The sequence below is a fragment of the Venustampulla echinocandica genome (assembly GCF_003357145.1).
Source record: "Venustampulla echinocandica strain BP 5553 chromosome Unknown scaffold_1, whole genome shotgun sequence".
NCBI classification, from domain to species: Eukaryota; Fungi; Ascomycota; class Leotiomycetes; order Helotiales; family Pleuroascaceae; genus Venustampulla; species Venustampulla echinocandica.
This window is the reverse complement of record NW_022474206.1, coordinates 22,998-50,946: the sequence shown is the minus strand read 5'-3', so window position 1 is coordinate 50,946 and position 27,949 is coordinate 22,998. Positions and strand designations below refer to the sequence as shown.

The window sequence follows — 27,949 nt, the reverse complement described above, 5'->3', positions numbered from 1 at the left end:
GTGTTATGGAAAAGACTATCGTTTTCGTTTTGACTAATTAAAAATTGATAATTAATGCAGGCTTATTTATGTCCCGCTATTGTACAAGTTCTGTTCCCAAGCTGCGCTTAATTATTCTAGAGAATGCGAATCCAGTCTGATTCTCCAGCTAGTTCGCGTGCTTGGGGGGTATATATGTACCCTTAATAATGATGCTCAAGTTGATCGATCAGCCACGGCTCAGATCCTGCTGATGTCCACGGGCCCGACCCTGAGCTTCCTGATTGGGGTGCTGCTGGGGTCCGGAACTATGTTTGGAAGCCATATGTTTCCCTAGACTGGTTGAGTTCTTGTAGACATTCTTGCACCAAGGGCAGGGGTAATCGACTGCAGTGCCTGATAATACTGCACGTGTGGCACGGCTCATCGCCTCCAGTCTCAGTTTCCGTGAGTTGCCGTGGACGAGCGCCATATGGGCTTCCAGGTCCTTGACTAGCTTATTACACCTGGGGCAAGGGTCCTTGACCTCATCTGGCGTGTTGTCCTCGTCCTCGTCGTCGTCGGCTCCGGTTATGACCATGTCGGCTTTTTCTTGGGCATTTTCAAGCTGCTCTTGGGCAACTTTATGTCCCGCTTTGGCAATTTCGAGTGAACCTTGGTCAAATTCAAGGCGCTTTTCGGCACGGACAAGTATCGCTTGGCCAGCATTAACTAATTGTTGGAAACCGTCCACTTCCGCGTTGGTATAGACGACCCTATTTTGGGCATAGTGAACTTGCTGTTGGGCAAGTTGAACTTCTTCTGAGGGACGCTGAACCACAAAAGTGTCATCAGAGTTGTACCCGTCCGAACTGGATCCATCCGCATCCTCTTTGGCTTCCTTGCCGAAGTACTCAACTTTGGCCGTTGTGTCGTCAGGGAGGTCCGTCATCACCACATCATCCTCTTGGGGTTGCGCAGCAGGCTCCGCTCGTGGGGCATCCGCACACATGGATGCGAGGACATTCAACTTAGTAGTATCCTCACTCTCTCGAAGCCTATATGCCTCCTGAACACACACGGTTGCAAGAGCATCAATGGCTGTCGTATCATCCCCTCCTTGGGGCACCTGTCCATCATACACAACTCCCTCCATCTTAAACTGGGGATCCGTAAAAGAGTCTTTCTGGCAACTGGTGGCTTATAGTTGATTGACGGTTCTGCAGAATTGTAGAAGAAAAGGGCAGGTGAAATAAAAACATAAACAGACGAGAGTAGTCATATATGCTGGTGAAGAATTCGTTGTTTTCATGCGTGGCTATTCTAGCTTTCCATCCTTAGTTTATTCAAAACAACAGAGTTATTGTGCAAAAATAATCCTCCTCATCCCTGCTTCCTTGTCGCTGTTTTATCGTTGTCAAAAGGAACAACATCTCTCATTTTAGGTAGTACTCCACAACCTTAAACTTGCAAGTCCTGCTTGCCTGGGCAAGTAGCTTCTTTATTTTCTTATGGTATCACAAAGCATTGTAGTAAGAGTGATGTGCTGGCCTTTATTGATCGTCCACCTAATCGCGCTGGCCCCAGCGGCTTCTATTCGAAAAGGGAGCCAGCTTTCGGCTAACCCTCGGTCGAATATTCACCGCCTCTACCTGGGTATCAATATATATTGTAGCCAGGCGACTGGGAAGCGTTGGTGTAGTGGTTAAAAGCCACCGCTAACATACCTAGAATGACCCTGGACGCTCCGCTAGAGATAACAGAGGCTTAGTGGGTAGGATAACTGATGTTTCTCGGTATCCAACGCTCCGTGAAGATATTTCTTTTGCTATTTTTTCTCTTTGAACGCCCCGTTTCTTTTTCCTTCTTTTACTAATCACTTATCATCAAGAATCGCTCGTTAGCCGAGCCCAAGCGTAACATCGTACTCTATCCCTTTCGCTAATCACGAATAACCTCACAATACACCTTATCGGGTACGCGCCTACCACTATCCCTCGCTTCTCTCCTTGGACGGCTAATCCCATATCGATTCAGTACCCGTCATGCATCGCGCTTTGTTATTGCAAGCTGATATACTCGATACCCCTGTTTTGACCCTTTGCAAACGGTATAAGATAAGAGGTACTGGTTTAGTGGGGTGCGTCTAGCCTTAGCGAGCACCTCCTGTGACATCTAAAATACAACATGGCATCGAGAAGGTCCAGCGGAATAACAGACAAATTGTCTCTTTGCGGAGCCAAATCTCAGCTCGAACCCCAAGAGGTCGTATACAATACAATTTCGGTCATCTTTTAGTTGTGCCGCTACCATCTACGTTGAATATCAAGGGCGTTGTAACAGCGGCGAGTAAAATAGAAGTAATGAGAATGGGAAAATCAAAACGGATTAGGGACACGGGCAAGCTGAGGTTTTCACTTCAAGTACGCAGGCTTCCTCGCTAACTGCCCCTAATCATGCGAAGTTGAAAAAATATCTCAATATCCGTTACCAAGGTATAGGGTAGTAGGAAAATGAGGCAAGAATTTTATTATATATTATTATACTGTGGAAGCAAAAACAGTTCGGCCCGGTGTCGAATGGCTACATCTCTTGCCGAATTTTGCCGTTGTCGTGTTTGTCGTTTTTTTGGGCCTATCGATCCCTCCAGAAGACAATTTGACCTGAACCACTTAGCCAAGTGGCCGCCTGTTGTCTTCCTCAAATACCAAAAAGGCATATTTTTATCTATAGAGGATAGGGACCATGAGAACGGGGACAGACACGCAACTGGAATTATATGGTCTATACAAGGTAGAGTCTCTTGTTCCCAACCTTGAAAGCAAGCATCCCCCTGACGTTATTGATCTTGCCAGAACCCTTCAGGCTCACCACTCCCTTCATTATTTGTTCTACATCCTTATAATACTAGATTTTTGCTATGCTGGCGCATCCATTCCAAGTGACCGACAAAGGCGCAGGCCCGTATAGCGACCTTTGAGAAGTCAAAATTCCTCGAGTCTACAGTTAGCTTCACCCAACGACTTTTACTTGACACAAAAGCGCATTGTTCCATGTATTGATCTCCTTACAGAAAAGATGGCGCGATAGCTTGACGCTGAATCTAACGAGGCACAGCCCTACTGGTGGCCTATCAACGGCGAAATGCACAAAGTATCGGATTAAGAGTTGATTCTTCTGGTGCCCAACCTCGTACCCCAAATTTTCCGTCTTCATGGATTTCTGTTAACCGTCACTAAATATTATTATTCTAGGAGGCCTAAAAACTCTCGGGGGCGTCCTTTGTAAGGTATATGAAGGTTTACTATGCCTCAATCGAAGGCATGGCAAATTAGCCGGCGGCTTATCAAACTCGTGGAGGACAAGAGCTTAACACCGACCTCGACAATGCTCGAAGAGCGGATTTTTGATTTATCGGCGGCAAAGAATTGCCATCGCAACCTTCGCAGCTATCATGGGTAGGGTCGTTTATCGAATTTATTCAAGGCGTACGCGCTTTGGGATGTTCGTACCGGAAGATAGATACCCCTGAACTGTGCTAGGTTCAAAACATTGCTTGTTGTAACGGACGCATGGATAAATGCCGGACTGATCTTTAGCTTAGAGGAAGAGTCCTCGCATATCACCCCGTAATTGAAAATAATTATACAACTGACAGTAATCTCACAACCGGCAGCAATCCCATAATTGACAAGAGGTTTGTCTCCTTCTGGTAATAAGACATTTTATTTAACAAGAGCAGGTATGTATAATTGGAGCCCTCTAGGAGCCTAGGGTAAGGTTAATGTAGCTTAGTCGTTTTCCACCTTGTGCTTCCGGTCCGCTGGTATGATCTTGGCGGCGGGTCTGTCAAAATAGGCCATAGCTTTCATTATATTCGTCAACTGACCGGCGTTGTATGTGGAAAATTATCTTTGGGCCAAGGTAAGGGTTATATTGAGCTATGGAGATCGGTGAACTTATAAAGCTGATCATGGTCCCACGACAAAGAGAGAATAGCAAACAAAGAAGGGCCGAGAGACTCGGATAATGCCGTTGTCTAAGAACCTAACAACGACAAAGGAAATTGTACTATTTTTTGTGGACAATAGGGTTGTTGAAGATTACAGCATGTTGCTTAAAAGTTCAACATAAACAGATCGCCGAGGGCGGTTAAAAGTGACCAATATATCGAATTCTGCCACAAACTGCTCTCAATGGAGAAATTCGTTCCCAAACAATCCCACAAAATGTTTGGAATACAGAGAGAGAATCCAACTTTTATGACTCATCTTACATTCGTCTATGTCTCAAGTATTGCACGCCTTCGTAAGTTATAGTGTACCTTTTATAAGCCTGCAGTAACAGAACAATAAGGGGAGACCATGAAGTGCTCCAGATTTATGGCGGTTTGGGGCTTCTGAGATTAAGGAAACACTAGTTTGCGGCGTGAGGTTTATTCCATAAATGGAGCGCGATATACTGAGTGTCGTTGAGAGGTATGTCTGATTGATGAGCGAATGAGCGTATAATTGATGAATGTGATCTAATAGGGAAGCTCATATCTGACTTAAGCCAGCGCAGAATAGTAAGAGGGGTTCCCGACTTGGGGACGTTATTACTTGATGTAAAACGACTGTGTCTGAATACGATTCCTCCTTAATTACCGCCTATCATCAGCCTTGAACTTATCCTGCCAAAACCCCCTGAAGTGCTTCTCCTTCCCGAGCTCCGCAATTTCTTTGATTTCTTCAGCAGTCAACTTAAACCCAGCAACCTTCTGATACTGCTTCAGTCGCTCGGCACTTGAGCTCGTAGTCAATGCCACAATCCCTTGATCAATTACCCATCTCAACGCAATCTCTCCGGGACTAACACCATATTTCTTGGCGAGTTTCTCATACGTTCCGTCCAGCGGACCAGGCTTCGCTTTTACCGCAGCTGTCAATGGGCCAAATGCAGAAAGCGCAATCCCATTTTTCTTGCAAAAGCTGACAAGATCTCCATGTTGCAGATATGGATGGTATTCAATCTGGTTAATGGCAGGGTTGATTTTTGCCGTCTTAAGGATCGCTTCTAAATCCTCTTGTAGCATATTAGATACTCCTATAGACTTCGCCTTTCCGGATGCGTGAATAGCTTCCAAGTCTGCCCATTTGGCTTGTAGTTCCTCAGGAGTTTTGGCGAAAAAAGGTGCGTGGATGAGGTATTGATCTACGTAATCGAGCTGCAATTTTTTGAGAGAGAGCTCGAATGCTTCGGCGGTGTTCTTTGGTGTTACACCGGAGATCTTGGTGGTGACGTAGAACTTGGACCGGGGGAGACCCGATTCTTTGATTGCGAGGCCGAGCTCTACTTCATTACCGTAGACTGTGATAAGATGGGATTAGTTAAAAGGAATGAGGATGAGAAAAAGGCAGCAGGATTTAGATTTATGCACCTTCTGCGCCGTCAAGGTGGTGGTAACCAAGGTTGATGGCCATGATAACAGTGTTTACCAGTTTTTGGTCTACTGGTGCGTTGGAATCAGCCTTATAATGAGCTGTTCCCAAGCCATAACCAAGCTGTTTGAAAGTCAGTGTCGGACTATCAATCACATAGATCGGTGGAAGGAAGCTTCAGCTTACGAATGGTATTTCATTTCCATTATTGAGCTTCAGACTCCCGAGTTCGGCGATTGGAGACATATTTCTTGTGGCAAGCCCTCTGTTAAACCGGTAATTACGAGATTTCTGTGTTGTGGTAATCGGATGATGCCAGTGACGAGACTGCCGTAAGTGAGGTAATTGCACTTGAGTCGATGTAAATAGTGGTCGTAGACGCATGGAAAGAGCTTTATCTAATAAAGTCGGGGTGGTTTTGGTGTTTATATGTTAATGCTACCCCACCCCATAATTACTCATCCCATCTTTGTTTATAAGTAGTGCCGGGATAACGTCTTCCGGTCTTGTTATAGCGTTTTCTACCTAATTTCACTAGGTACGAAGTAGTGACTCAGCAAAAATACTGGTCATCACCACACATCTAGGACTGACGAATGTGTTTCTTACGAAGACTTTGCAAGAAATTGCCTGTATTAACATCTAAATCGTCTATATCTCTTATTATATGCTGTTGTTCTTCCCCAAATAGGGCAGGTGGGGCCAATGATTTCTCCAGAAGCAGCAGACACATAGTCAAAAATAGTCAAAATAACAATAGCAATTCTAAGCCTTAATTAAGCAAAACATATTATATTCATGAACTAAGCGTTATTAATCTACGTTTACGTCAATTTTCATCGAGCCTGATCGTTGCCCACGCTGTACCCAAAACAAGTCCCCCACATCTGTCATTCGCGAATTACTTGATTTAGCACCTCGGCCCCAGTCGATCCTAAACTCCGACGACACAACATCCAAGAAAATAATCTGTAGTGGCGTTACAATTACAAGCACAGTTACATCCTTTCTCTAATAAATTAATGTATGTTTTGCGTATCCCGACTCAACCAAAATCAACAAGGCATAAGCGTATTCCTACTTTCCATTCTTATTTTCATGATTTCGAGACTCCTTTTCAGACCGCAGATACCCCGCGTCCGAGTTGCTCAAATGGTTTCCCACGTCGCTACATCTAGCAACGCCCAGCAGCCATCATCATCAGCATCAGCACCAAGTGATACTTCGTCCCATCCGGGAAGCACGCTTGCCGACCTCCCAAAATCATGGACCTTTACATCCAGGCTCCCGGCAGATCCTAAATTCCCGACGCCCGCAGATTCACATAAGACGCCTCGAGATGAAATACGGCCATGGCAAGTCAAAGGCGCGTTATTCACCTGGGTTAGGCCTGAGGGGGCGAAAGATCTTGAGTTACTAGGCGTTAGCCCTACGTCGATGAGGGATCTGGGTATAAAAGAGGGAGAGGAGAAGACGGAGGAGTTCAGGCAGACTGTTGCAGGCAATAGACTGTTAGGATGGGATGCTGAAAAGGGAGAAGGTGGGTATCCCTGGGCGCAATGTTATGGGGGATGGCAGTTTGGGTCGTGGGCGGGACAATTAGGAGATGGGCGAGCCATATCACTCTTCGAGACGACGAACCCGAGCACCCGGAAGAGATACGAGCTACAGTTGAAAGGCGCTGGTCTAACGCCTTATTCGAGGTTCGCAGATGGAAAGGCGGTATTGAGATCGAGTATAAGGGAATTCGTCGTTTCAGAGGCTCTTAATGCGCTGAGGATACCTACCACGAGAGCACTATCGTTGACTTTACTACCGCACGAGAAGGTCCGGAGAGAAACGATCGAGCCCGGGGCTATAGTTGCGCGATTCGCAGAGTCCTGGCTTCGAATAGGCACATTCGACATCCTCCGCGCGCGCGGGGATCGGGATCTGATTCGGAAACTATGCACATATATAGCAGAGGATGTCTTTGACGGCTGGGAATCCCTCCCAGCGCGCAACCCAGCCGATGATGGGAGAACCCCAAGCCCACTCCCCACAGGCGTAGACAAAGATACAATCCAAGGACCACCTGGTTTTGAAGAAAACCGCTTTACTCGTCTCTACCGCGAAATCGTCCGGCGCAACGCAAAAACAGTCGCTGCTTGGCAGGCATATGCCTTCACCAACGGCGTGCTAAACACAGACAACACATCCATCTACGGCCTCTCTATCGATTTCGGCCCCTTTGCCTTCCTCGATAACTTCGACCCACAATACACACCCAACCACGACGATGCCATGCTACGTTATTGCTATCAGAAGCAGCCTACAATCATATGGTGGAATCTCGTACGGCTGGGCGAATCCCTAGGCGAATTAATAGGCGCAGGACCCGGAGTCGACGTTGAAGAATTCGTGGAGAAGGGAGTCCGACAAGAAGCAGCCGATGAATTAGTCTCCCGCGCCGAAGAACTTATCACGCGGGTAGGAGAAGAATTCAAAGCCGTCTTCCTTGAAGAGTACAAACGACTTATGATCTCCCGCCTGGGTCTGAAAGTATTCCAAGAATCAGACTTCGAGTCGCTATTCAGCGAGATGCTCGACACGATGGAAGCTTTAGAGCTAGACTTCAACCATTTCTTCCGCAGACTTTCTCACTTGAGTGTCCTCGATCTCGAAACATCCGAGCAGCGCCTCGAAAAGGCTGGGGTCTTCTTCCACCGCGAAGGCGTGACTGGTCTCCAGAACACGGACGAGGCAGCGCGTAAACGCGTCGCTGAATGGCTCGACCGCTGGCGTACTCGTGTGTATGAAGACTGGGGACCTGATGGTAATGATACCGCGAGGCAGGAGGCTATGAAGAGTGTTAATCCGAAATTCATCCCGCGAAGTTGGGTTTTGGATGAGTTGATTAAGAGGGTGGAGAAGGATGGCGAGAGGGAGATTTTGGATAGGGTTATGGATATGGCGCTCAGGCCTTTTGAGGAGAGGTGGGGGTGGGATGAGGCGGAGGAGGAGAGGTTCTGTGGGGATGTGCCGAGGGAAAGTAGGGCTATGCAATGTTCGTGTAGTTCTTGATCAGAGCTTGGGAATTTATGAATGGGTAGGATCCAGAACTAGGCAAAGGATATGAAAGAATAGGAGTAATGATCACACTCGTATTGCAGCTTCAGATAGACCTCGAGTTAGGCCAAATGCAAAATGGTTTGAAGGCTTTTATTTTCCATGCTGGTAATGAGCACTGCAGTATCTAGTCTGCCCATTTACCAAGTAGCCTAAACTTCTTCTCGTTCGTTTCTATAGCCGCCTGTCATTTCTTCCTGGAAGGTTCCCTATGAGTAACAAACACAGCGCACCATTGGATCATTCCATCCACTCCAGTACTCCACTGTACAAGCTAGGGTAACTCAGCAGTCCTAATTTCATTTCCATTTCAAGCCCATCCTTCAGGAACCAGCAAGTAATTACACTTCCACCCACGACGCAAAGGGGACAAGAGAGCGTAAGGTGCCGCTTCTCCTAGTAATGCAGACCCATGACCTCCGGTTCATTGTGATTCAATATCAGACTCCACTGGATTCGCAAGCGCCATCCAACCCATACTGCAAACGTGTTTTCATATCCGTGATTTACTCCTCGTTATTGTACGATCGACCCCAGATAGTACAAAAAAATAAACAGTAACACACAATGAAGCCTTGAAATCCCTAGCCATCCTTAAACATAGTCTGGAAAACTCAAGATGATGCGGATTTGGCCCGGTTCCGAAATAGTAAATTCGTCTCAAGTAGCTTTTGGTACAGCGCAAGAAAATTTCGATCTCATCGTTTGGCTTCCTGGGAAGTCGAGGTCATAATTATTGCACGGTGGTTTGTGCGTCCCCGCGACCACCTCGGTATCCTCCACGTCCACGACCGGGCTGTCCTGCATTATAGCCACGGCCTCGGTAACCACGTCCGCGGCCTCGTCCCCGGAAACCGCCCCGATAACCATTATCGACACTTCCCTGGCCAAATGTTTCAACATTCTTCTTCTGCTCTTCACCGCGCCATTCCCGCCCACCTGGTCTAGCATTACCCGCCTCAGCACGGTCCTTGCTCTCAGATGAGATATTATCGAAGAATGACGAAGATTTATTATAACCGCCAGTTGGGACCTCTGCCTCAGGGGAAGCAACGGCCTCAGTCTCCGTCAATTCCGAGCCGGCAATGGCTTCCTTCACAAGATCCTGCTTGTTGAATTTGGCATTGGAAGATTCAAAGTCGAAATCCGTAGTCGGGACTTCAACTTTCTGCCCAGCGTTCCGTGCCCCGCCTCGTGCACCGCGAGGTGCTCTGCCCGTATTAAAGCCTCCAGCACCGGTGGGGTTGCGTGGTGCGCGGACAGCATGGTCAACTCTCATTTCATTAACCTTTCTCGTCAAGTTATCAACAGCGCTTCCATTCGTCTGTCCGGCCGGAGGAAGCTTTGCCATTGCTGCTGCAACAGCTGCCGTAGCAGCCTCAGTTGCATCTTTCAAGCTCGTGTTGGCGGCTGCGGCAGAGGCACTACCAGTATTCGCAAGTGGCTGCTTGACTGCAGCTGGGCTTTGGAGAGGTACGGCTGGTTGGATGCGATTATTGTTCTTGGGTCCGCTTGGGGCTGACTTTGTGGCAGCCGCAGTAGCCACGTTTTGCGCAGTCGCTGCTTGCGAAACAGCAGCCTGGACCTCACCTTGGAGTGGTTTCGCAGCAACGAGAGGGGTGGAAGGTTTTTGGACCGCGGTGCCAGCCATTTCAGCTGGTTTAACCGAGGCCTTTGGCTCAACTTGCTTATCACCAGCTTGAGCCGCATGGCCTTGGGCGGGATGTTTGTTGGCGCCTGGACCAATTGGAGCTGGCTTAGGGGGCTGGCCTTGCTGGAATTGCTGTCCAGGTGGTCCTTGTGGGTAGCCATAAGGGAAAGCGGGAGGCTGAGGAAATCCCTGTCCAGGGGGAGGATACCAGCCGGGCGGCGCACCATAAGGGGGCATACCAGGGAAGCCACCAGGACCAGGAGGGCCAGCACGCCCCCAGCCAGCAGGTGGAGGAGGATAGAATGGTGGTGGATATTGGTGTTGAGGGAAGGGGGGAACACCTGGAGGTGGTGGACCTTGCTGCTGGGGAGGGCCTTGAGGAGCGCCTTGAGGAGGACCCTGAGGCGGGCCTTGTTGGGTCTGACGGGCAGGACCTTGGGCTTGTGGGGTAGGACGAGATCCGCTCTGTAGGCAGAAGGGTCAGTAAGCTGCTTCGCAAGAAATCTGAGATGAATAGATTGAAGAGGATATAGCTTGTAATCAGAAGGAAGGCAACGGAAATCTCCACACGGTTTTGCGCTCTCGGAGGTAATACTGAGTTAACATCCGGAATTTTTCATCACATAAAAAGCCTTGTGCCTGTCTAGGGCAACGGTTGACAAAAGGAACAAGTAAAATAAAAACCGGCACTTACACCAAGTATGGCAGGGTCATTGGGGACTTGCGGGGGTTTGGTCTCTGTGGGGGCTGGGGGCTGCTCGATCCTCAAGTCCTTGACGTCGCTACCGCGGAAGACAATGTACTCGTAGACGCTATCAGAGGCCGGAATCTCTTCATCAGGATTGCCCTTTCGGCCTTCTGTGCCGAAGGAGGTGACATTCTCAAGCGCGACGGTGGACTTCTCCGAGTCAATCTCGTGGAGGGTACCGACGTATCTAGCTTCGTGTCAGCTTGGCGGCGGTGAGCTTTCAGCGAGCGCAATACATACCTAATATCACTCCTTGATACCAGCGATATTCTTGCTCTGGACGCGTCAACGTGTTAGCATCCCGCTCTGGAAAGCAGTCGCATAACCTCAGAGCTCACCCTAAGAATTCGGACATGGTGCATGTGGCGCAGCGAGCAGATCACAGCGAATTCAAGAGATTGAAGAAGAGGAATTTGAAAGGAAAGCTTCGCTATTTGCGCGCGTAATGGGGCTGTGGTGACGCGGTGGAGTGGGAGGTGAATGTGAAGGTGAAGGTGGTGGTGAGGGAGGATGTTTATGGAGGAAGGGAGTTTGTGTGAAGTGATTATTTCGCTTTCGCAGATCGATGGAAAAAGGCTGGGAGAGGTTGAGTTTGACCCTGGCTCGCCTAACCACAAGCAGCTGGCGGTGCAGCTAGCGGTGAGTAAGGGCGGCGACAGAGCTAAGTAGTAGACAGAGGTAAATACTAGTCCGTATAAGGAGATTAAGAAATGCTGCCTTTGCCATTTTTACTGCCCTTTGCACCAGAGCCGAGCTCGCCCACCGCCCTCTGTCGCACCGCCCAAGCTCAGCCTTACTTGCACATTGGACCTGCACCGAGTTGCTCTCTCCCCTCTATTATATTTCTATCTCTATCTCTCCATCAATAACGTCGCGTTTGACTCCTACGCAACGCCAACCGTACCATGGCTACGGAACCATCCTCAATCCCGGATGATACCGAGATCTTCAGACAGCTCGAGCATTATCCTTGGAGCAAAGACAAAGAGTTCCAGGTAAGTGAAAGTGCAACTTGATCTGATATCAGCCTCGGCATTGAGATAGCCATGTGCCCTGGAACAGCACCAAACAAACTCAAACTCCATCCCCTTCCTCAAGATACGAAACAAGTGTAGTCGTAATGAACCCCTCAAGCTCTTACGCGCTCCCTGAAAACATATTATCACTATTTGACAGAACTGACTTAATGTCTTCTAGGGTGGTCTGTCAGCAATCCTCGGACCTTCCCCTTCCCCCTCACAAGTCGAGGATCTCACTATCCGGGCTCAGTGCTTCTACCTCTCTCGCAAAAAGTCAATTCCAATTGACTTTGACGCCTACAAGTCTTATCTAGCCAACAAATCCGGCAACCCATCCACGGCCCCCTCAACCGTTCCCCAAGAACCCCACCCGGACGTAGCATCTTCGTCCAAAGCTGAAGTCCCTCAACTAGCCGGCACCATGCAACCCCAACCACACCCACACCACGAATCCGACCTCCCACCCGCCACAATGTCTACAGACACGTCAGGCTCCGAGAAGACTGCCCCCTACCCTCCTACTTTCGCCCAAATCGTCGAGCTTATTACAACCGGTGCTCCCATCCCAGGCATCAAGGACATCCCGCCCACATTGTTAACGTCGCAAATCACCGACCCCCAAGCCCCGCGCAGAAGAAAGCCGTGGGAGAAGGATGTACCAGATGGAGTCATTGCGGGTGGCATTGGAGAGGGAACGTTTGGTGATGCCAGACGCGATAACCCAATTGAGCAGGAGTTGCCCGAGGGTGGTCAGTGAATGAATGGATGATGAAATGATGAAATGGAACACAGCAGAGATATCCGGTTGGGGGTGAAATTTCGGGGCATGGGTGGAGTTGGGGTAATACGAAGGGATGGACAACATTTCATTGCACAGCGTTTAATAATTTTACCCGTGGCGCTGGTATTGGAGACTATCGATGCATAAATTTCATGATGGCAAGGGCAGAGCATAGCTTTAGCAATAGTTAACCTTGTGTTGCAGTATATTATGGGTGCAATAAGACTCATCATTACTCAAGCCAATGCTATACTTGGAGTCGCGACTTTCTTTGAGGATGCGTCATCATCTCATGACCGTGTTGGCCACTTTCTAGCTTCCTCACATTATTTCATCACATACAGTTACAAGTGCCCACGAACTTTTAGAAGCCATTTGTATTTGGTAAGGACTGACTAAGGTTGGTAACAAAGCTCATGTGTTTGGCATTCTGTAATACAATTGGGGTAGAACGGGAATAAGACAGCATAGAAACCTCCTTTCTCCTGCCACATGAACGCTTGCCCATCGCATAATAAAGGCAGATACCCTCCTCTGAACATCCGCAGTTGAGTTCAGAAAAAAAGCACCCGAGGAATTATACATCCACGCAAAATTGGCATGGAGCAAGCCGGTGTGAGCAGGAGAGCCGCCAATGAAGGTAGCTAAGACTGTATCAGAAAGGCCTGTTGTAGCACTCCTAACCATGTGTCCAAATGACTAAAGAGAAGTACTCCTCAGCATAGGATGACCAGTATCGGTAAAATAGGTTGCGCGAGAAAATGTTGATAAAACAAAGAGATATCACAGTTTGGCCTTTCAAGGAAACGTTTATGGCCAACACAGGGGACACACAAGGCCTAAGTCGACTTTCGCAGGATGTAAACAGACCCAACTGAAGGCATCCATAGATATGAAAGACCAAAAGCAGACAAAGAGACAGAGCCGGTTCGAATATGTTGTATTCTTAAGGTTCGATCCTCGATATTGTTTTTCAAGGGTAAGATCGGGCATGAGCCAAGCCATTGAGGTGGAAGAATCCAGGTGCCGAAGTATGCGTTTAGCGGTAAGCACCGCCATAACGCGCGACTTGCTGAGGCATGCGGGAAGTGGCAGCGCCGATGGTGGGACCAGCTCCTGGGCCAGGACGAGTCTGAATGGCGGGATTGGTGCAAAGCATACCAACTCGAGAGCCAAACTTGGAGCCACGAAGAGAGACCATATGCTTGCGGATATGCTGAGCCACAATCTCGCGATGCTGGAGGTTGGAGTGGGTCAGGATGTACTGGATAAGGTAGTTTCCGTACTGGTCGCTAGCAATATCAATCAAGGGAATGCGTGGGCGGTCGAGCCGGCCTTCGCAGACACGGTCGAGATAACGGCTGAGGAAGTCAACGCCACCGATCTTGAGACATTTTTCGACAACCTTCGATGCGAACTGGTCCATACTGTACTCTGACGCATAGCGAATGACATGATCAATTGCTCGACTGCGATCAGCTGGGGCACCATGCTCACAGATATGCTGAATGCACCAATTTCCGAATTGGCCGTGAGCAACAATGTCGATGCTGGCAAGAACTTCTTCGATACATGGACGCTGTTATAAAGTTAAAACGGGTCGCTTCAGAGGGAAATCCACTAATGTGTACCTTATCTTCTTCGAGGCAATTCTCAAAGATATTCTGAACAACCAAACTGCCGGTCTCACCAAGAGCAACCTCATGCCACATTCCACGCAGAGCTTCATTGACGTATTTCATGATCTGTGGAGGGGATTCAGTCCAGCGGAGCTCAAAGAGCTTCTGCCAGACATGGCATGCGTAACGGTGAATCACAGTCTCCGGAATGCGACGAAGCAGCTCGTGGACCATAATAGCCTTGTAATCCTCAGGAACCGAGTCAAAAGCCTTCTGAACAACATGGCAGCCGAAGGCATCCATGGAGAGGCTCAAGGTGTTACCACGAATAGCCTCAGCAATCTTGATGACTTGTTCCGGAGTTCCATGCTCGAAGCATCGCTGGACCAGGAAGTTTCCAAAGCGGTTGACCATAAGCGGGTAGGCTTGGGCGACAATTGCCTCCACGATGTCATACTTTTGCTCAGTAGTTCCGACTTTAAGCTTCTGCTGAAGGAAAATCGAAGCTTGTTGGTCGTTGTTGCACACAATCTTGTCCACGATGTATTTCCAGTTGCAATTGACAGTACGGTCAAGAAGACGACGATAGTTAAGAGGTTCGGTGGTTGGAAGATAGGTCTGGCCCTCCGTAGCAACAGCCTGAATACTCGTTAGCATAGTTCAAATCAAAAGCTGTTGGATCACTTGCATCGTTCTTCCATGCAGCAGTACCTGAAGTAAACTCTGGGGCGTGAGGGGAAAGTGGAGTGCCAATTGGTTGAGGCTGATATCCAGCATACATATTACCTCCCATATTCATTCCTGCGCCCATACCGATAGGGCCTGCCATAGGAGCAACTCCACCTGCCATACCTCCAACAGAGCCATAATGGGCAGAAGCAGGAGGGTAGCCATCGTAAGAGCTGTTGCTACTGGCGTAAGGAAACGCTCCACGTCCAAAGCGGCCACCAACTTGATTACGTCGAATTGCTGGAGCGGTCATCAAAAGCTCGGAGTCGGGGTGCAGGCGATCACCACGAAATACATTCATTGGCGGAGCAGGATATGCCATCGTTGGCTCGAAGGGCTGACGAAAACCACGACTCATCCAGTGATCGGACTGAAGTGGTTCGGATGCTTGAAAGGCAGGAACCGGGCTTTGGGCACCAGTGAAGCCTGGCTTGGAACCGTTGGCCCAGATAGCACGAGCACGGTTGAAACCACCAGCAGAGAGTGCATCGCTAGTATCAGAACGAGTATCATCTTGGGCGGCCCACGAGTTATCTCTAGGAACCTGAAGACGATTGCTCGTGTTGATGGACTGTTGGAGGTGGTTCAAATGCTGATTGGGGATATCAGAGTTTAGGGTGAAGTCAGCTTCGGATGCTCCGCCGATGGCTTGGTCAATGGTGTGCTTTGTGATTTTGTTCAGGGCGAGCTCCTGATCCATGCGAGCAATCTTGCCTTTGGCGGCTTCGAGTTCAAGCTTCAAGCGAAGTACTTCGTCAGTATTTGCAACAGGACGCACCTCGCGAGCAACGCTAACTGGACTGCTGTCCGGAGCAGTGCTTGCATTGATTGTCTCTGGCATTGGTGTGGTAGACACCGCGCGGCCGGTAGTTGATACGAACTCGAGAGTGCGTGAGAAGGCGGAGCCATCATCGGAAGCCTTGAGAGCCTCGTGCTGCTTGTTGATGACGGCCGATTGTTCAGATAGCTTCGCGAGGAGTTTGTCCATTGGGTTCAATTCGATCGATGAGATAGAATCACGATTCATCTCCGCCTGCTATCATGTCAGAAGTCGCCCCCAAGGATCCCAGTACTTCAAGAGATGGTAACTAGCCTTTGGTGCAGCCTGGTTTACAAACTTGCTTGTGGACAACACAGTAGCAGACTTCTTGAGGAACATCGAGGGATCCTGTAACAGAAGTATCAGTAAGCACCAACTACGTGGCATCGATACCCAGATGGTAGTGCGGTAGAAAATGATGGAAAGGCGGAGTGTAGCCCGGGGCAATATGTGGAAACAAGCGTAAAAAGTGATGGACGCGAGGTTTGCGTACGTGTGGCCCCAGCTGTTTGGTACGATGGGCATATCCATATGACAAAGTGAGGATAGAAACTTACAGGACGATCCATCAGCTTCTCATCGGAGGCCCCAGAGTTCTCCTGGGTGGAGGCTCCGCCGGTTGCTGCTCCACGGCAAAAGGTGGGAGAGCCCGCGGAAGTCGACGCAGACATCTTGATGTGCCTGGTACGTAGGCTTCGAGCAGATTCTTGTCAGCTATACTGTGCTTGAATCCAAGAGATGATGTTAGATGTCAAGATGAGTAGGTGGTCGAGGTCGAGGTAGATGGTGAGAGAGAATGAGAAAGGGAAGAAGAGATCAACAAAACAAATAAGAGTCGTAGCTCGGGTGATTAAATGGAGAAGGAGCACCTGAAAGTACTGTACGATCCTCCACAGGGCGCCGCTGCGTTGTGTTGAAATTTGAGAGGCTGTTTTGATGCAATTAAGGTTGATGTGGGAAAGGGGGGAGGGTTAGGAAAGAAGGTCGCGTAGAAGGTGCGCAGGAGACGGCTGACCATTCGGAAGCAGATGGTTTAACCGATTCCACCAGCGAAGTGAATTCAAGAGACGGTTTGTGTGGGTGTGGACAGACAATGGAAGCGAGGCCTTCAATTATGGAAGCCTCTGGACGAACGTGTTGTATTTTACTCTATTCAGGGGGACGACAGGGCGAAACTATCGCTTTCTTCAAATTTTCACCACTGAATAGATCCGAGGCGCCGCACTTAGCTGCAACCATAACTGCCTAATACAATGTTTAGAAACTAGCAATAGCAAAAGCAAAGTTATTCAAGCCAACTATAAGGTTGAAAGAGATCTCCAATTGAGCTGGTGTGGCTCTTTTTTCGGGGGCGACTTTCCCACATTCCCTAGCGGCTGCAACCCACACCTATAAGTCAAGATATGCCACATCCGGGCGTAACACGTAGAAGTTCTTTATGAAACGAAATAATACGATTACTAGCTTGCTGGATAGACCAACGGCAACCTATATCAAAGCTAGCTTACGTACTGAGTCCAATGGGAAGTTGGGGTTTAGCGTAATTGCTGTAGTTCCGCCACCTGCAGGACGATGCCCGAGTGCGACGGCTATCCTAATGATGATCATGGCGCCCTGGAATTACAGTCAGCGCGGAGAGCATAGACATAAACTCGTAAAATGACGTTTGAATCCGCTGCATTCTACTGTTAAGGTGCTTGGACCCAACACTATCATATTCGACACACATGTTAACTGGGACTCGCATCCATGACCTTCCCAGAACGCCGAATATTTTACAAATCGCATATTCGATACAAATAGCAATCGCTCCATCGTAATGCCTCCCACCGATGCAGTCATAACTAGTTCTTCTTGTGCTTGAACTTCTTCGAGTCTGCCAAATGTTGTTAGTAAATGACTCGACTTGAACCCTGGACCACAATACATACCCGCCGCTGTCCTCTTCTTTTTTGGCGCACCCTTCCCTCTTGCCTTAAGACTAAATAGAAGTTAGCAAATGCACCATAAGCCGCATCTCTATATTTGATGTACATCTTGATCTTTTCCAATCGGTCCTCTTCCGCTTCATCGTATGTCTCAAACTCAGGCCCGTAAACTTTCTGCAGGTCCTTGAACGTTGCCATCTTCCGCGGATAATATGAGGCCAAGGCAGGGCCCTTTAATCGTTGACGTAGAACTTTGTTCCCGAGTCGAAGTCCCTCGGGATTGAAGGTATGCGAGAAGATCCGGCATTGGGCCTAAAATGATCAGCATACTGCATGCAGTGGTTGGGTTAAACGATGTGAAGCTGTACCTTCATCAGGTCCAATATCCTTGAGCGTGGCACAGCCATTTTTGATGCTGCCAGTCTTTCATTCAGAGCTTCATACGTAGGACTCTCCGTACATCGACGTTGAATGTAAAATTTAGCGGCTTTTCGGGGCCACTATTGATCCGAGCCGCGCGCAGGGGTCGAAGAAATTTGTCGCGAAACATCCTTGAGCTCCACGTCGATCGTCTATTTACCGCGATGGAACAAGATCCTTATCGCTGTTCTATTTCACCATGAGAATAAATATTCTTCAACTTCAAATCTGTGGATTTAAAATATTTATGAATAGTTCCTGGAGAAGGTAAATATTTGGCTATTATCTACTACTTCTTTCACCTGATAGCCTCCTACTTGCTCCGGTTGTCCAAGTCTCGAGCTCGAGAAGCTTCTGAGGGCTGCTCACGCCCGGGAAAGCGTAGAGAGATATGGACCCCGCCTTGAAGACTCACAAGCGGAAGCGCTCTCACGATAGACGTAGCAGGGAAGACTTGCAACAACTGAAACAAAAAAAACGCAATGTAAGTGTCTCCCTGCAATGCAATGTATCCAATCACGTACTCATTTGCTACCAGGTCAGCCATGAGCGTGGGGATGAGCGAGTTAACATGGTGGATGTGGCAAGCTCCAAATCAATACCACCAGCTTCTCATTCTTCAGCTAAGGCTGTACCATCTCGTTCTGAAAAGATTTCCAGCCTCCTGAGAGCTCTGGATGAGGTTTTAGATGAGAATGATGCAGATGATACTCTGAACCTAATTGGAGATGAAGTCCGGAACAAATGTCGGGACCTTCAAACCACCATACAGAGCATATCCAACATTGATCCTCCATCAGGTCCCCGCTCACATGATCGCGGAATAGCATCGACCTTGTCAGCTCATATCACACCTTGGAAAGCTTCGGAAATACGCAACTCTTTCCCTCCGCTGCCCGCAATCTTGGACAGCACCCTCGAGGAAGCCACCTTCTGCCATCCGAGTGCTTCGACGGCCAAGTTTATGTTTATGAACTATGAACATCTCGAATGGGTTGGTGACGCATATATTGAAATGCTTACCACGCTTTTAATCTCTCAATCATTTCAAAATCTCAATCCAGGCAAATTAACAGAACTCCGCGAACGCCTAATTAAAAACGCCCAACTTGAAAAATATTCTCGGCATTACGGCTTCGATAAGCGTTTAACTCTTAACATAAATCCTGACTCGATGGGAAAAGATGTTATGGTAAAGATCATGGGCGATGTATTTGAAGCTTACGTCGCTGCGGTTATCCTTTCAGATCCTGTGAATGGCTTTAGCAGAGCTGCGGACTGGCTGAAGAATCTTTGGGGTGTGACTCTGAAAAAGGAAATTGCTGCCGAAGAGAGGAGAGAAAAGATGCATCTAAACCCCATGTGGAATTTGGTAGGGAGTGCAAGGCAGGCTTTGGTGCTATCGACTTCTTACAATTCCAAGGATCAGCTACAGCAGGCACTGGGGGGCAAAGGGATCAGATTAGAATATCGAGAGGTTGCACCCCCGTCCAAGGACCGGCACACAGATGTTCCGATTTATACTGTTGGCATTTTTCTAGAAGGATGGGGTGCGAAGGGCTTGTCTCTTGGGCGCGGAAGTGCTCGGTCGAAGAAAGAGGCTGGCATGAAAGCTGCAGAGATGGCTATGAAAAACAAGAAGCTGCTAGCACCGTATGTGGAGAAGAAGAAGCTATTCGATGCACAAGTGGAGTTGGAGAGACAAGCATTAGAAGTGGCACAAGCAGCCGGAAGCATTTCTACGTAGTTTAAAGCCAGGTACCTGTACAGATATGTTGCAGCAGTTCTCGTAATTGCAAAGATTTTGACCGCTTTGAAATCCAACATCATTTTCACGTGGACCGCCGAGCTTCACGAAGGATTATCTACCCTAGTATTACCCAGGAAGGTAATATAGAGCCGGTTGTGGGGTACTCCGCAATGCTGCTGTGTAATCTCCAGACAACCGCTAAACCTAACCAGCTCGAATGGAGCGTAAGAACACTAGATGGGCCTTTGGGAATTGAGCTAGTCTTGAGATAATAATATAGCCAAACAGAAATAGAGCATTCTTTGCATGAATCAATTTCGTTTTTCGGTATCTAATCCGGCTCAAGCTTCAACATCCCCAACTAACTCCGAATTTGCACCGTTGTCACTACGCCATCGGCCCCACACCCCTGTTTCGCTTCCCCCAAACCGAGGCATCGGACAACACGCGCTGGCTCACGAGTGTCGATGCAGTGGGATATCTCTTCCGCCGCAAATCCCAACCTCATCGAACATCCGCAGTTCAAATCGTGTATTTACTCGTGCACAAATGATATTCTTATAATCGGGCTTTTGTTACTCTCTTGGTGTCGATTTAATTTTCTGGCGCCACGCACCGTCTGGCTTCATCACAAGCTGAATTGGCGGAAGAAACCATAGTATGGCGGACTCGGTTGGTGAGTCTCCCTAGTCTCACAAACGTCAAGAAGGATGGTTAATGCTTTGTGTGAATACCTCAGCTAACCATATCGAGGAATCTATAGATCGCGTATTCGTACATGCTCTTAACACTGTCAAAAAGATACCAAAAACCGGAGCCTCGCGTCCACCGCCTTCTGACCGATTACGCCTCTATGGCCTCTACAAACAAGCGATGGAAGGTGATGTGGATGGGGTGATGGAGAGGCCTTTGAGCGTAGGTAGTAGCGAGGAGGGACCTAGAGGAGAGGAGTTAAAGCGGGAAAGAGATAAATACGATGCATGGGACTCGCAGCGAGGCTTAAGCCGGACAGAGGCGAAAAGAAGATATATCGAGGCATTGATTGAAACTATGCATCGATATGCCAGCACTACTGCGTGAGTTTTCCTCTTTTGCCTTGCCTGGTGAATATATGAGGCATAAGGCTGACACGAAGGACTTTTAGTGACGCAAGGGAATTGGTGGCGGAACTCGAATTTGTCTGGGATCAAATAAAAAATAACAGCGCATCTTCACCTGACTCCTCGCCCAGACGCGAGCCACCTGCATATTCCGCACAGCCGCGATCGTTCCAACAGCCTCGGTCAGGGACCGACGGTGCGATGCGAGTACTTAGCCCAATGAGCGAAGATGATGAGGCGGAGAGACATTCGGAAAGGAGGATAGGGTACAATGGTGAACACGGTGATAACGACGACTTTAACGACGGTGAGGACAATGACCAAACGCCCAAGAAGTGGAGGAAGACTGTTGAACAGGCGTTGGTCAAGATGACTGCTGAGATCGCTGCGCTGAGGGAGCAGATTACCACGGGGAGAGAATACCAAGGTAGAAGGCAAAGGTCACTGGGAAGATGGTTTGCGTGGCTTCTATGGCTAGTTGTGAGACACTTCTTTGTGGATGTTGTTGTCCTCGGGATAGTTCTGTTATGGATGAGGAAACGGAAGGATAGGAGGGTTGAAGATTTGGTCCGAGAGGCTTTGAAGATCGGAAGGGAGTATGCAAGAAAGATACTTCCCCCTCGATGACCGTTCGGCAAGAACCATTACACTATAACTCAAGGACACCACCACCAAAAACCCAGCACTTGGTGAACTCACATCTGAGTCACGACATGCCAGTCAGTTGACATTTGCTGTCCCGGAACAAGTATCTCTTCGGGAGATTCTTGTTGAGCCGCCGACTGATATCAACCATCTCGACCACGATACGATCGGCGTTTCGGAACGGAATACCAAGTACGATATACGGTGCCGCTATCACCGCAGGAACGAGGCCCGATCTCGCTCCTTGCACGGCAATCCTAGTAATGTACCTCGGTATGAGTGTGCATTGTTCAATCAGACGACCTATGGAGAGCTGAGGGGCCGGAGACTGGAGATTGTCACGCTTGCGGTTGTCTTGTTCAAGATTGCTGTCGGTGTTCTTCGTGCGGCGGAGAAAGAGACATAGGGCATTTGCCTTATTAGGCTTGCCAATTTTAGTTCAATCAACATTAATGTGACGTCGCATTTTACCCAATCCACCCTACTTCTTTCAGCCTTGATATACCACGTATTCTGATTATAGCCGCATACGCGACTTTTAAAGGTCGCGAAGTCACACCCTCTCCAAGCTAAAAGAATTGTAACTATTGTAACTATGTAGTATAATAAATAGAATAAAAATAGAATAAAAATAACCTTACATTAAGGGGAAAGTGCAAAAGAAATACCCCAACCTGTTAAGGTTAGGTACCGAGAAACTCAGGTCGGGAAACAGAGGCTTTGACCTTGGTTATCTCTGGCAGTGCATCCAGGGGGGCTAAGCCAGCTTTGCTGTTAGAGGTAGTATTCGATGGTTGTTGTACCACTAGACCATTGCTCCTAACACCCTGTCACTACTTGTTACCCAGAATTCCTTATTCGGCTATTTATACAACGATACAAAAGGTGAGGTGTAGCCTTTTTAGTTTAGGCGAGTAAGCTTATGAGCGTAAGGTTTATATTAGGATTTGAGAGATACAAGCCTCTTCTAAGCCCCAAATCGATATTAATCTCTAGAAGCCTGGAGCTTATTTGAAGATATTAAGGGTTGGTTGAGTTGATTACCTATTCTTTGCATTATTTAGCAATCGAGTACTTCATAGGATGAGTGTCAGATCCTCCACTAGATGCTTACACCCCTCACCACGGTTGCAGATTCGAATAATTCAAGTCATCATATAACTATTATAGTAAGTCGGTGTCATTATCTTGAAGGTTTGTCTATATGGGTTCGGCACGATCCGCAAAATAACATTGTAACATTGGAAAGGGGTTGGGCACTATTTCTCGCTTGTTGGTTGCCCGCCACCTCCTGCAGTCCAGACTCAACATTCACATCGACATCGCAGCTCCAACCGCATCCACAACCACAGCCGCAACCAAGGTATACAGAATCCATGGGGAGCCTTTAGATAATCATCTGAAACAACCTAGCAGGAAGAGAATTCTAGACCTTTGTTTCAAATACCTTTACTATACGAAGTCTCAATCGACCTTTCAGGAGCTTTTGCCACAGCAAACATCAATCAAATGGCATCAAGGGAACCGCAAGCGCAAAGGCAAGATCAGCCACAAGAATGGAAGCAAGACATCGAGGTAAGCTTGCCTTCAGCCTTCTTAACTCTATCGCTATCGTTGCCAAATATTTGAATTCTACTTCCTCTCACACGTGATATCCACGTACCGTGCAAGGCTGCATTTTCAACTTTTCTTTCCAACCCTCTCGCAAATATCCAACAGAGCGACGGGAAATAACCGATCTTTTGAGAAAAATGGAAACTAATCAAGCAATAGCCACCGTTCTCTCTATCCCCAGCAATCTTTGTCCCCTTTCAAGGACCACCAGGCCAAGCGCCAATTCTCGATCAACCCCAGCAGCTCCAGAAGATTATCGAGAACCTGCAAGCGCAGCAAGATGTCGTCAGAAAAAATATGCTGTTCTTGATACAGCAACGTGCAGATAATTTAGCTTCGAAAGCAAGGGAAGAACTGGAAGTATTGGAGCGGTGCAAAGGTGATGAAATATCACCGCTGCACGGGGAGGACAAAGAAGTGAACGAGCGCCAGAACAAGGAGATAGACAATATGTTCCGGCGGCTCAAGGTCCTAGCGAAAAGGGATGCTAAGAGTGAGGACTACGAGGCTAAGCCTGACACCTTTAATCCAAACAAACAACACCCAGCAATCCATCCTCCCGCAGGCGATGGGAATGTAGAGATGGGCGGTATGGACAACGCGCCCAAACCGAGGACTGCAAAAGCAGTCCGAGATGAATTGAGCCGAAACATGAGAGAGCTGGTCGATAGAGGCACGCAAGAGCTAGAGGGCTACGATAGGCACGCACAAGGAATCCTTAACCACTACCGGCAGTCCCTGGAGAGGAGAACGGGGAGACCTGCGCCACCTCTAACTGGACCTACGGGTGCTACCGTGCCTCCAAGAGGCATATTGAAAAATGCTGGTGACGGGGGTTCGGTTAGCAGGAATGAGAGGAAAGCGTCTGGGATTAAATTTGCACTACCTTGAGGGGATCCTCCAGGGAGGACATATAAACGGGGATGTGGTAGGAAGGGGGAGCAAGTAATTAAGGTTTGGTTGGTTTCGTCTACGAGAATGGAACTATGGTGAGAAACGAGCAATCTCAAGTATCTGCTATGTTGGTGTTCAGGTGTTTTCGGAGCGAGGGAAAGATTATGCTATGGATAGCATTGAATAGCTACTTTATTCTTTTGATCAATGATAGCACTACTGGTCTACTGGAGGTCTCTTAATGGCTTATTTGTCTTTGCGAGCGCGTGCTCTCCAACTTGAAGCTACGATGCCCGATTGGTAGTTGAAGAGTTCTAAAGTTCTGAGTACTGAAATCTAGGTATTAAGTCCTATGGTCATACTCTAAAGCTAATGTGGTGGTTTGTTATTCATGTGTGGTTACCCCATCTCCCATATGTTGCATCTTCCTAGGTAAACAAGAAATATAAGGTTTGCGGGTAACACTTGTTGACTCCGAGCTTGGAATTAGTGATTATAGAGAGCAATGTAAACTTGGAAGGCGATATTCGAGTACCATTTATCCGGTGGCCAACGAGCTGAGCTGGAGAGAGGGCGTAAATTGGAATTACATTCTAAGCTGTTTTCATATTGAAAGGACCAACGTGGGCCGTACTGTGAATGTATACTACTAGGAAATTGTCGAGTTAGTAGTTTCTCTGGCAGCATACTTCAACAACAGATGCGATTTTATAATAGGAGCACCTTTTACGGCACATAGTGTAGGGATACCTTTGTTGAGCTTGCCATAGTGCTGGGAGTGGTACACTGACGCCATTCAATTACCTTGGGACGGGGGAGCTGGTGGTGCTAAGTGAATGCCTCCAAATTTAAGGTCGCCTCGTTACTCTAACGGTGTCTGGCGTAGAGTAGAATGGATAGCTTAACAACCGATCAGGGCATTTGTTCGAGATCAAGAGGAGAGCCGTAGACTACCTAAATATATATCTTTTTTGGTTGGAGCTAATGAACCGTAAGTGGTACGGTACTCGCAATATAGGGGTGGAGTATGGCTGTTAATTGGCCTGGATGACCAACCATATCTACCTAGGTATATAAGACCAAATAGCAGAAATTTCCATTATCGCCGTACAAGGGCGACCACTGGGAAGTGGTTCGGGTCAAATTGTACGGGTGTATTGGATCAACAAAAAAGGACAACAAAATAATAACAAAAGCGACAAAACAACAAAACGACAAAACAACAAAACGACAAAACGACAAAACAACAAAACGACAAAAACGAAAAAGCGACAAGAGATGTAGGCACTCGACACCGGGCTGAACTCTTTTGCCATTTTAAGGTTCAATTAGGAGTTAACTATTTTTTGAGGTCGTATTTATTTTTGACTCTTTTTGGGGGTTGTTTCCTACCGAATTCGCCTAGCGACCTGATACCCACCTGGTCTCCGCCAATCCGCTTATAGCTTTCGCGTCAAGATTTGCACTCATACCTGACGCTGAAGGGTTGACGAGTCGAGGGAACTCTATCTCTGAGGCTTATTGAGGGCGTTCCCGCTGAGGCTTCGTGCTTCCGTTCAGGAGTGCCTTTGGGGTAGAGCCTCATTGTGCTAGATCATTGCGGTATTCTTAGGGGCTATTGTTATCTTGGTAAGTGATAATGAAGTTCCTTGGCTGCACAGTTCTCAGCTTCGCGCAACGAATGTTATACTTCATACAGGAGCATCTTGTAAATCGTTCTTCGTACTTTACAACCGGCTAAAATGGGACCTCTCTTGAGGTTGAGGTCGTAAAAAGCATGTCTGACAGTATTTGCTGGTAGTGCAACTAAACTTATGGCTGGATGCCATCACCCTTAGCACTTTCAAGGAAATGACAATGTGTCTGGGGCATAGAAATGATTTGAATGATCTCGATTCCCCGTGGCTAGCTGGTTCCCCAAGGACTCTTGACGCCCACTCGAGGTCAGTATAGAATGCGCTGCAGTATGTAGAGAGACATCTTAATCGCAGGACATCAAATCATATTATACTGTGAATCACATATGCCTGAGCAGGGAAGGATGTTTAGAATACGGGTTATAAGGAAAGTCATGACGTTAACAGAGCAAATTCGAGTGAAGCGCACATTCAAGGCTGATTTAGAAAAATATCATTTCATTACTATGAGACAATGTATCATAACTCATCATCCGATTCGGTTTCTGACCCGTCAACAGGTTCAGGTTTAGTTGCCTTCTTTTGCTGAAACGGCAAGTCTCTTTTTGGAGGCGGCGGCGAAACATCTTGAGATGCATGACTTGAGCCTGCCTCCTTGGTATGCGCCGTTGATCCCTTCGCAATGCCTTTGGAAGTATCAGCAGTTCTCCTTGGGCGCTGTAAAACCAGCGGACCATCACTCTCCGACTCGGCTTCAGATGCAGTAGATTCTGGATCTGGTGTATGCGCCTCTTCTTGTTCGGAGTCATTGGCAGGGGATTGTGCAGCCTCATTGTCAATATCCATTTGTTCATCATCTGACTCATCATCTTTTAGAGCCTGAGTATCTTCGCCCATTTTGCGTTTGCCAGCTCTTGACGGCCCGGCTCGTGCGCTAGTATTTTTGATGCGTGGCCCCGTTTCATGTTTGGCTAGATCTATATTCGAACTTGAAAGTAGACGCTGTTGATCCCTTATTTTAAGTTTCTTCTCGTTGAGTAACAGGGAGAACTTCTCAAGTAGTGCCTTTTCATGGCTATTTTTGAGATTGACTAGTTCGTTGAAGCTTTCCTCGAGCTTCTTTACTTGCGCGTCTTTCTCCCGGAGATTTGAGCGCGCTATTTGTAGCTCTTCACTTGCGCTGTCTTTTGCTACAATAGCGGAACCGCACCACTCGTAGAGAAAAACCTCCTCGTCCTCGGTCGCAGGGAGGGAGAGAGTGCCGAGCCGTTGCTGATTGATGATTAACTTGGGAGATATCATAAGAGGGGGCCTGATATAATAAAGAACGTACGGTAATTCCTTGGATGCGCTTCTGGATAGTGATTGTCAGCGACGTGGCATTCTTTTCCACTTTGGCAACGGCCTCAACGCCTTTGCAAACATCGGGCCCCTCGTTGGTAGTTTCCGGCAATGAACCACGTAGAACGAAGAGTAATATTGCCTCCCATTCTTCCTGATTGCACGGGGAATTTTTTACTACCAGCGATGAGATTTGAGTATGTTTTACTAACATGACGCGCGATGATTAGCCCAGTGGATTAACGCATGAAATTGAGGGCCCAGGATATGGCCACCGGGGGCGATCTAGGGCTGCCTTACATGCGACTGAGAAGACGGTCTCCTGCTCTGTCCCAATCAGCTTCAGATCAAGCTGGCGGCGCCCGGCGGAGGAGACATGGACCAGGACAAAGCTGGCCTCATCAGCGGCGTGGTCGAGGCGGGGGAGCCGGAGCAACGCTTCGCAATCCGGATCCATGGTTACCCACCTATAGGTAAGGGAGGGCGAGGTAAGTATTATTCGCTGACAGGAATAATTCCAGAACAAATGTTGGATGAAACAACACGAGATTGAAGGACGGAGGCAGATAGGCCGTCAGATTCAAGATTAGATTTGATCTCCGGCCTGCAAACCATGCCGTGGATCCGCACAAGGGTAGCACATCTCCAGGATTTCAGGCCGTTATCGTCAACTATCTGGGATTCTGGGGGTGGAATGGAGCTGGAGTTGGATATGTAGAGGGGAGAGAACGCGAAAGGAACGCGAGAAGAGGGATGAGGCAGACGCG

The 27,949-nt window shown here is 48.1% G+C and overlaps 11 protein-coding genes across 11 annotated transcripts; 5 read left to right on the top strand and 6 right to left on the bottom strand.

Moving 5' to 3' along the window:
* Nucleotides 1-208: 208 nt before the first annotated feature.
* On the bottom strand, nucleotides 209-1,114 carry BP5553_02561 (uncharacterized protein; the record flags this gene model as incomplete). The annotated part of the gene is made up of 1 exon (XM_032011184.1): nucleotides 209-1,114. One exon carries the CDS (start codon nucleotides 1,112-1,114, stop codon nucleotides 209-211), a length of 906 nt encoding a protein of 301 aa, XP_031870877.1.
* A 3,486-nt stretch (nucleotides 1,115-4,600) lies between these two features.
* Nucleotides 4,601-5,624, bottom strand: BP5553_02560 (putative NAD indole-3-acetaldehyde reductase; the record flags this gene model as incomplete). Its single annotated transcript, XM_032011183.1, has 3 exons — nucleotides 4,601-5,307; nucleotides 5,378-5,501; nucleotides 5,565-5,624. 3 exons carry the CDS (start codon nucleotides 5,622-5,624, stop codon nucleotides 4,601-4,603), a joined length of 891 nt encoding a protein of 296 aa, XP_031870876.1.
* Nucleotides 5,625-6,530: 906 nt separating this feature from the next.
* Nucleotides 6,531-8,441, top strand: BP5553_02559 (UPF0061-domain-containing protein; the record flags this gene model as incomplete). Its single annotated transcript, XM_032011182.1, has 1 exon — nucleotides 6,531-8,441. One exon carries the CDS (start codon nucleotides 6,531-6,533, stop codon nucleotides 8,439-8,441), a length of 1,911 nt encoding a protein of 636 aa, XP_031870875.1.
* A 778-nt stretch (nucleotides 8,442-9,219) lies between these two features.
* BP5553_02558 (Sm-like ribonucleoprotein) lies at nucleotides 9,220-11,240 on the bottom strand (the record flags this gene model as incomplete). The annotated part of the gene is made up of 4 exons (XM_032011181.1): nucleotides 9,220-10,602; nucleotides 10,832-11,072; nucleotides 11,126-11,161; nucleotides 11,224-11,240. 4 exons carry the CDS (start codon nucleotides 11,238-11,240, stop codon nucleotides 9,220-9,222), a joined length of 1,677 nt encoding a protein of 558 aa, XP_031870874.1.
* Nucleotides 11,241-11,790: 550 nt separating this feature from the next.
* Nucleotides 11,791-12,661, top strand: BP5553_02557 (uncharacterized protein; the record flags this gene model as incomplete). Its single annotated transcript, XM_032011180.1, has 2 exons — nucleotides 11,791-11,880; nucleotides 12,083-12,661. 2 exons carry the CDS (start codon nucleotides 11,791-11,793, stop codon nucleotides 12,659-12,661), a joined length of 669 nt encoding a protein of 222 aa, XP_031870873.1.
* A 1,063-nt stretch (nucleotides 12,662-13,724) lies between these two features.
* Nucleotides 13,725-16,524, bottom strand: BP5553_02556 (putative Meiotic coiled-coil protein 2; the record flags this gene model as incomplete). Its single annotated transcript, XM_032011179.1, has 6 exons — nucleotides 13,725-14,264; nucleotides 14,317-14,943; nucleotides 15,016-15,025; nucleotides 15,084-16,066; nucleotides 16,148-16,201; nucleotides 16,411-16,524. The coding sequence occupies 6 exons, from the start codon at nucleotides 16,522-16,524 to the stop codon at nucleotides 13,725-13,727; spliced, it is 2,328 nt and encodes a 775-aa protein (XP_031870872.1).
* A 1,173-nt stretch (nucleotides 16,525-17,697) lies between these two features.
* Nucleotides 17,698-18,188, bottom strand: BP5553_02555 (Uncharacterized protein; the record flags this gene model as incomplete). Its single annotated transcript, XM_032011178.1, has 4 exons — nucleotides 17,698-17,729; nucleotides 17,785-17,834; nucleotides 17,888-18,093; nucleotides 18,150-18,188. 4 exons carry the CDS (start codon nucleotides 18,186-18,188, stop codon nucleotides 17,698-17,700), a joined length of 327 nt encoding a protein of 108 aa, XP_031870871.1.
* A 404-nt stretch (nucleotides 18,189-18,592) lies between these two features.
* BP5553_02554 (uncharacterized protein) lies at nucleotides 18,593-19,948 on the top strand (the record flags this gene model as incomplete). The annotated part of the gene is made up of 2 exons (XM_032011177.1): nucleotides 18,593-18,685; nucleotides 18,740-19,948. The coding sequence occupies 2 exons, from the start codon at nucleotides 18,593-18,595 to the stop codon at nucleotides 19,946-19,948; spliced, it is 1,302 nt and encodes a 433-aa protein (XP_031870870.1).
* Nucleotides 19,949-20,611: 663 nt separating this feature from the next.
* On the top strand, nucleotides 20,612-22,102 carry BP5553_02553 (uncharacterized protein; the record flags this gene model as incomplete). Its single annotated transcript, XM_032011176.1, has 4 exons — nucleotides 20,612-20,627; nucleotides 20,715-21,027; nucleotides 21,096-21,618; nucleotides 21,713-22,102. The coding sequence occupies 4 exons, from the start codon at nucleotides 20,612-20,614 to the stop codon at nucleotides 22,100-22,102; spliced, it is 1,242 nt and encodes a 413-aa protein (XP_031870869.1).
* A 700-nt stretch (nucleotides 22,103-22,802) lies between these two features.
* On the top strand, nucleotides 22,803-24,201 carry BP5553_02552 (uncharacterized protein; the record flags this gene model as incomplete). Its single annotated transcript, XM_032011175.1, has 4 exons — nucleotides 22,803-22,865; nucleotides 22,946-23,059; nucleotides 23,110-23,271; nucleotides 23,470-24,201. 4 exons carry the CDS (start codon nucleotides 22,803-22,805, stop codon nucleotides 24,199-24,201), a joined length of 1,071 nt encoding a protein of 356 aa, XP_031870868.1.
* Nucleotides 24,202-26,360: 2,159 nt separating this feature from the next.
* BP5553_02551 (Uncharacterized protein) lies at nucleotides 26,361-27,639 on the bottom strand (the record flags this gene model as incomplete). Its single annotated transcript, XM_032011174.1, has 3 exons — nucleotides 26,361-27,113; nucleotides 27,175-27,389; nucleotides 27,483-27,639. The coding sequence occupies 3 exons, from the start codon at nucleotides 27,637-27,639 to the stop codon at nucleotides 26,361-26,363; spliced, it is 1,125 nt and encodes a 374-aa protein (XP_031870867.1).
* Between the last annotated feature and the right edge of the window lie 310 nt (nucleotides 27,640-27,949).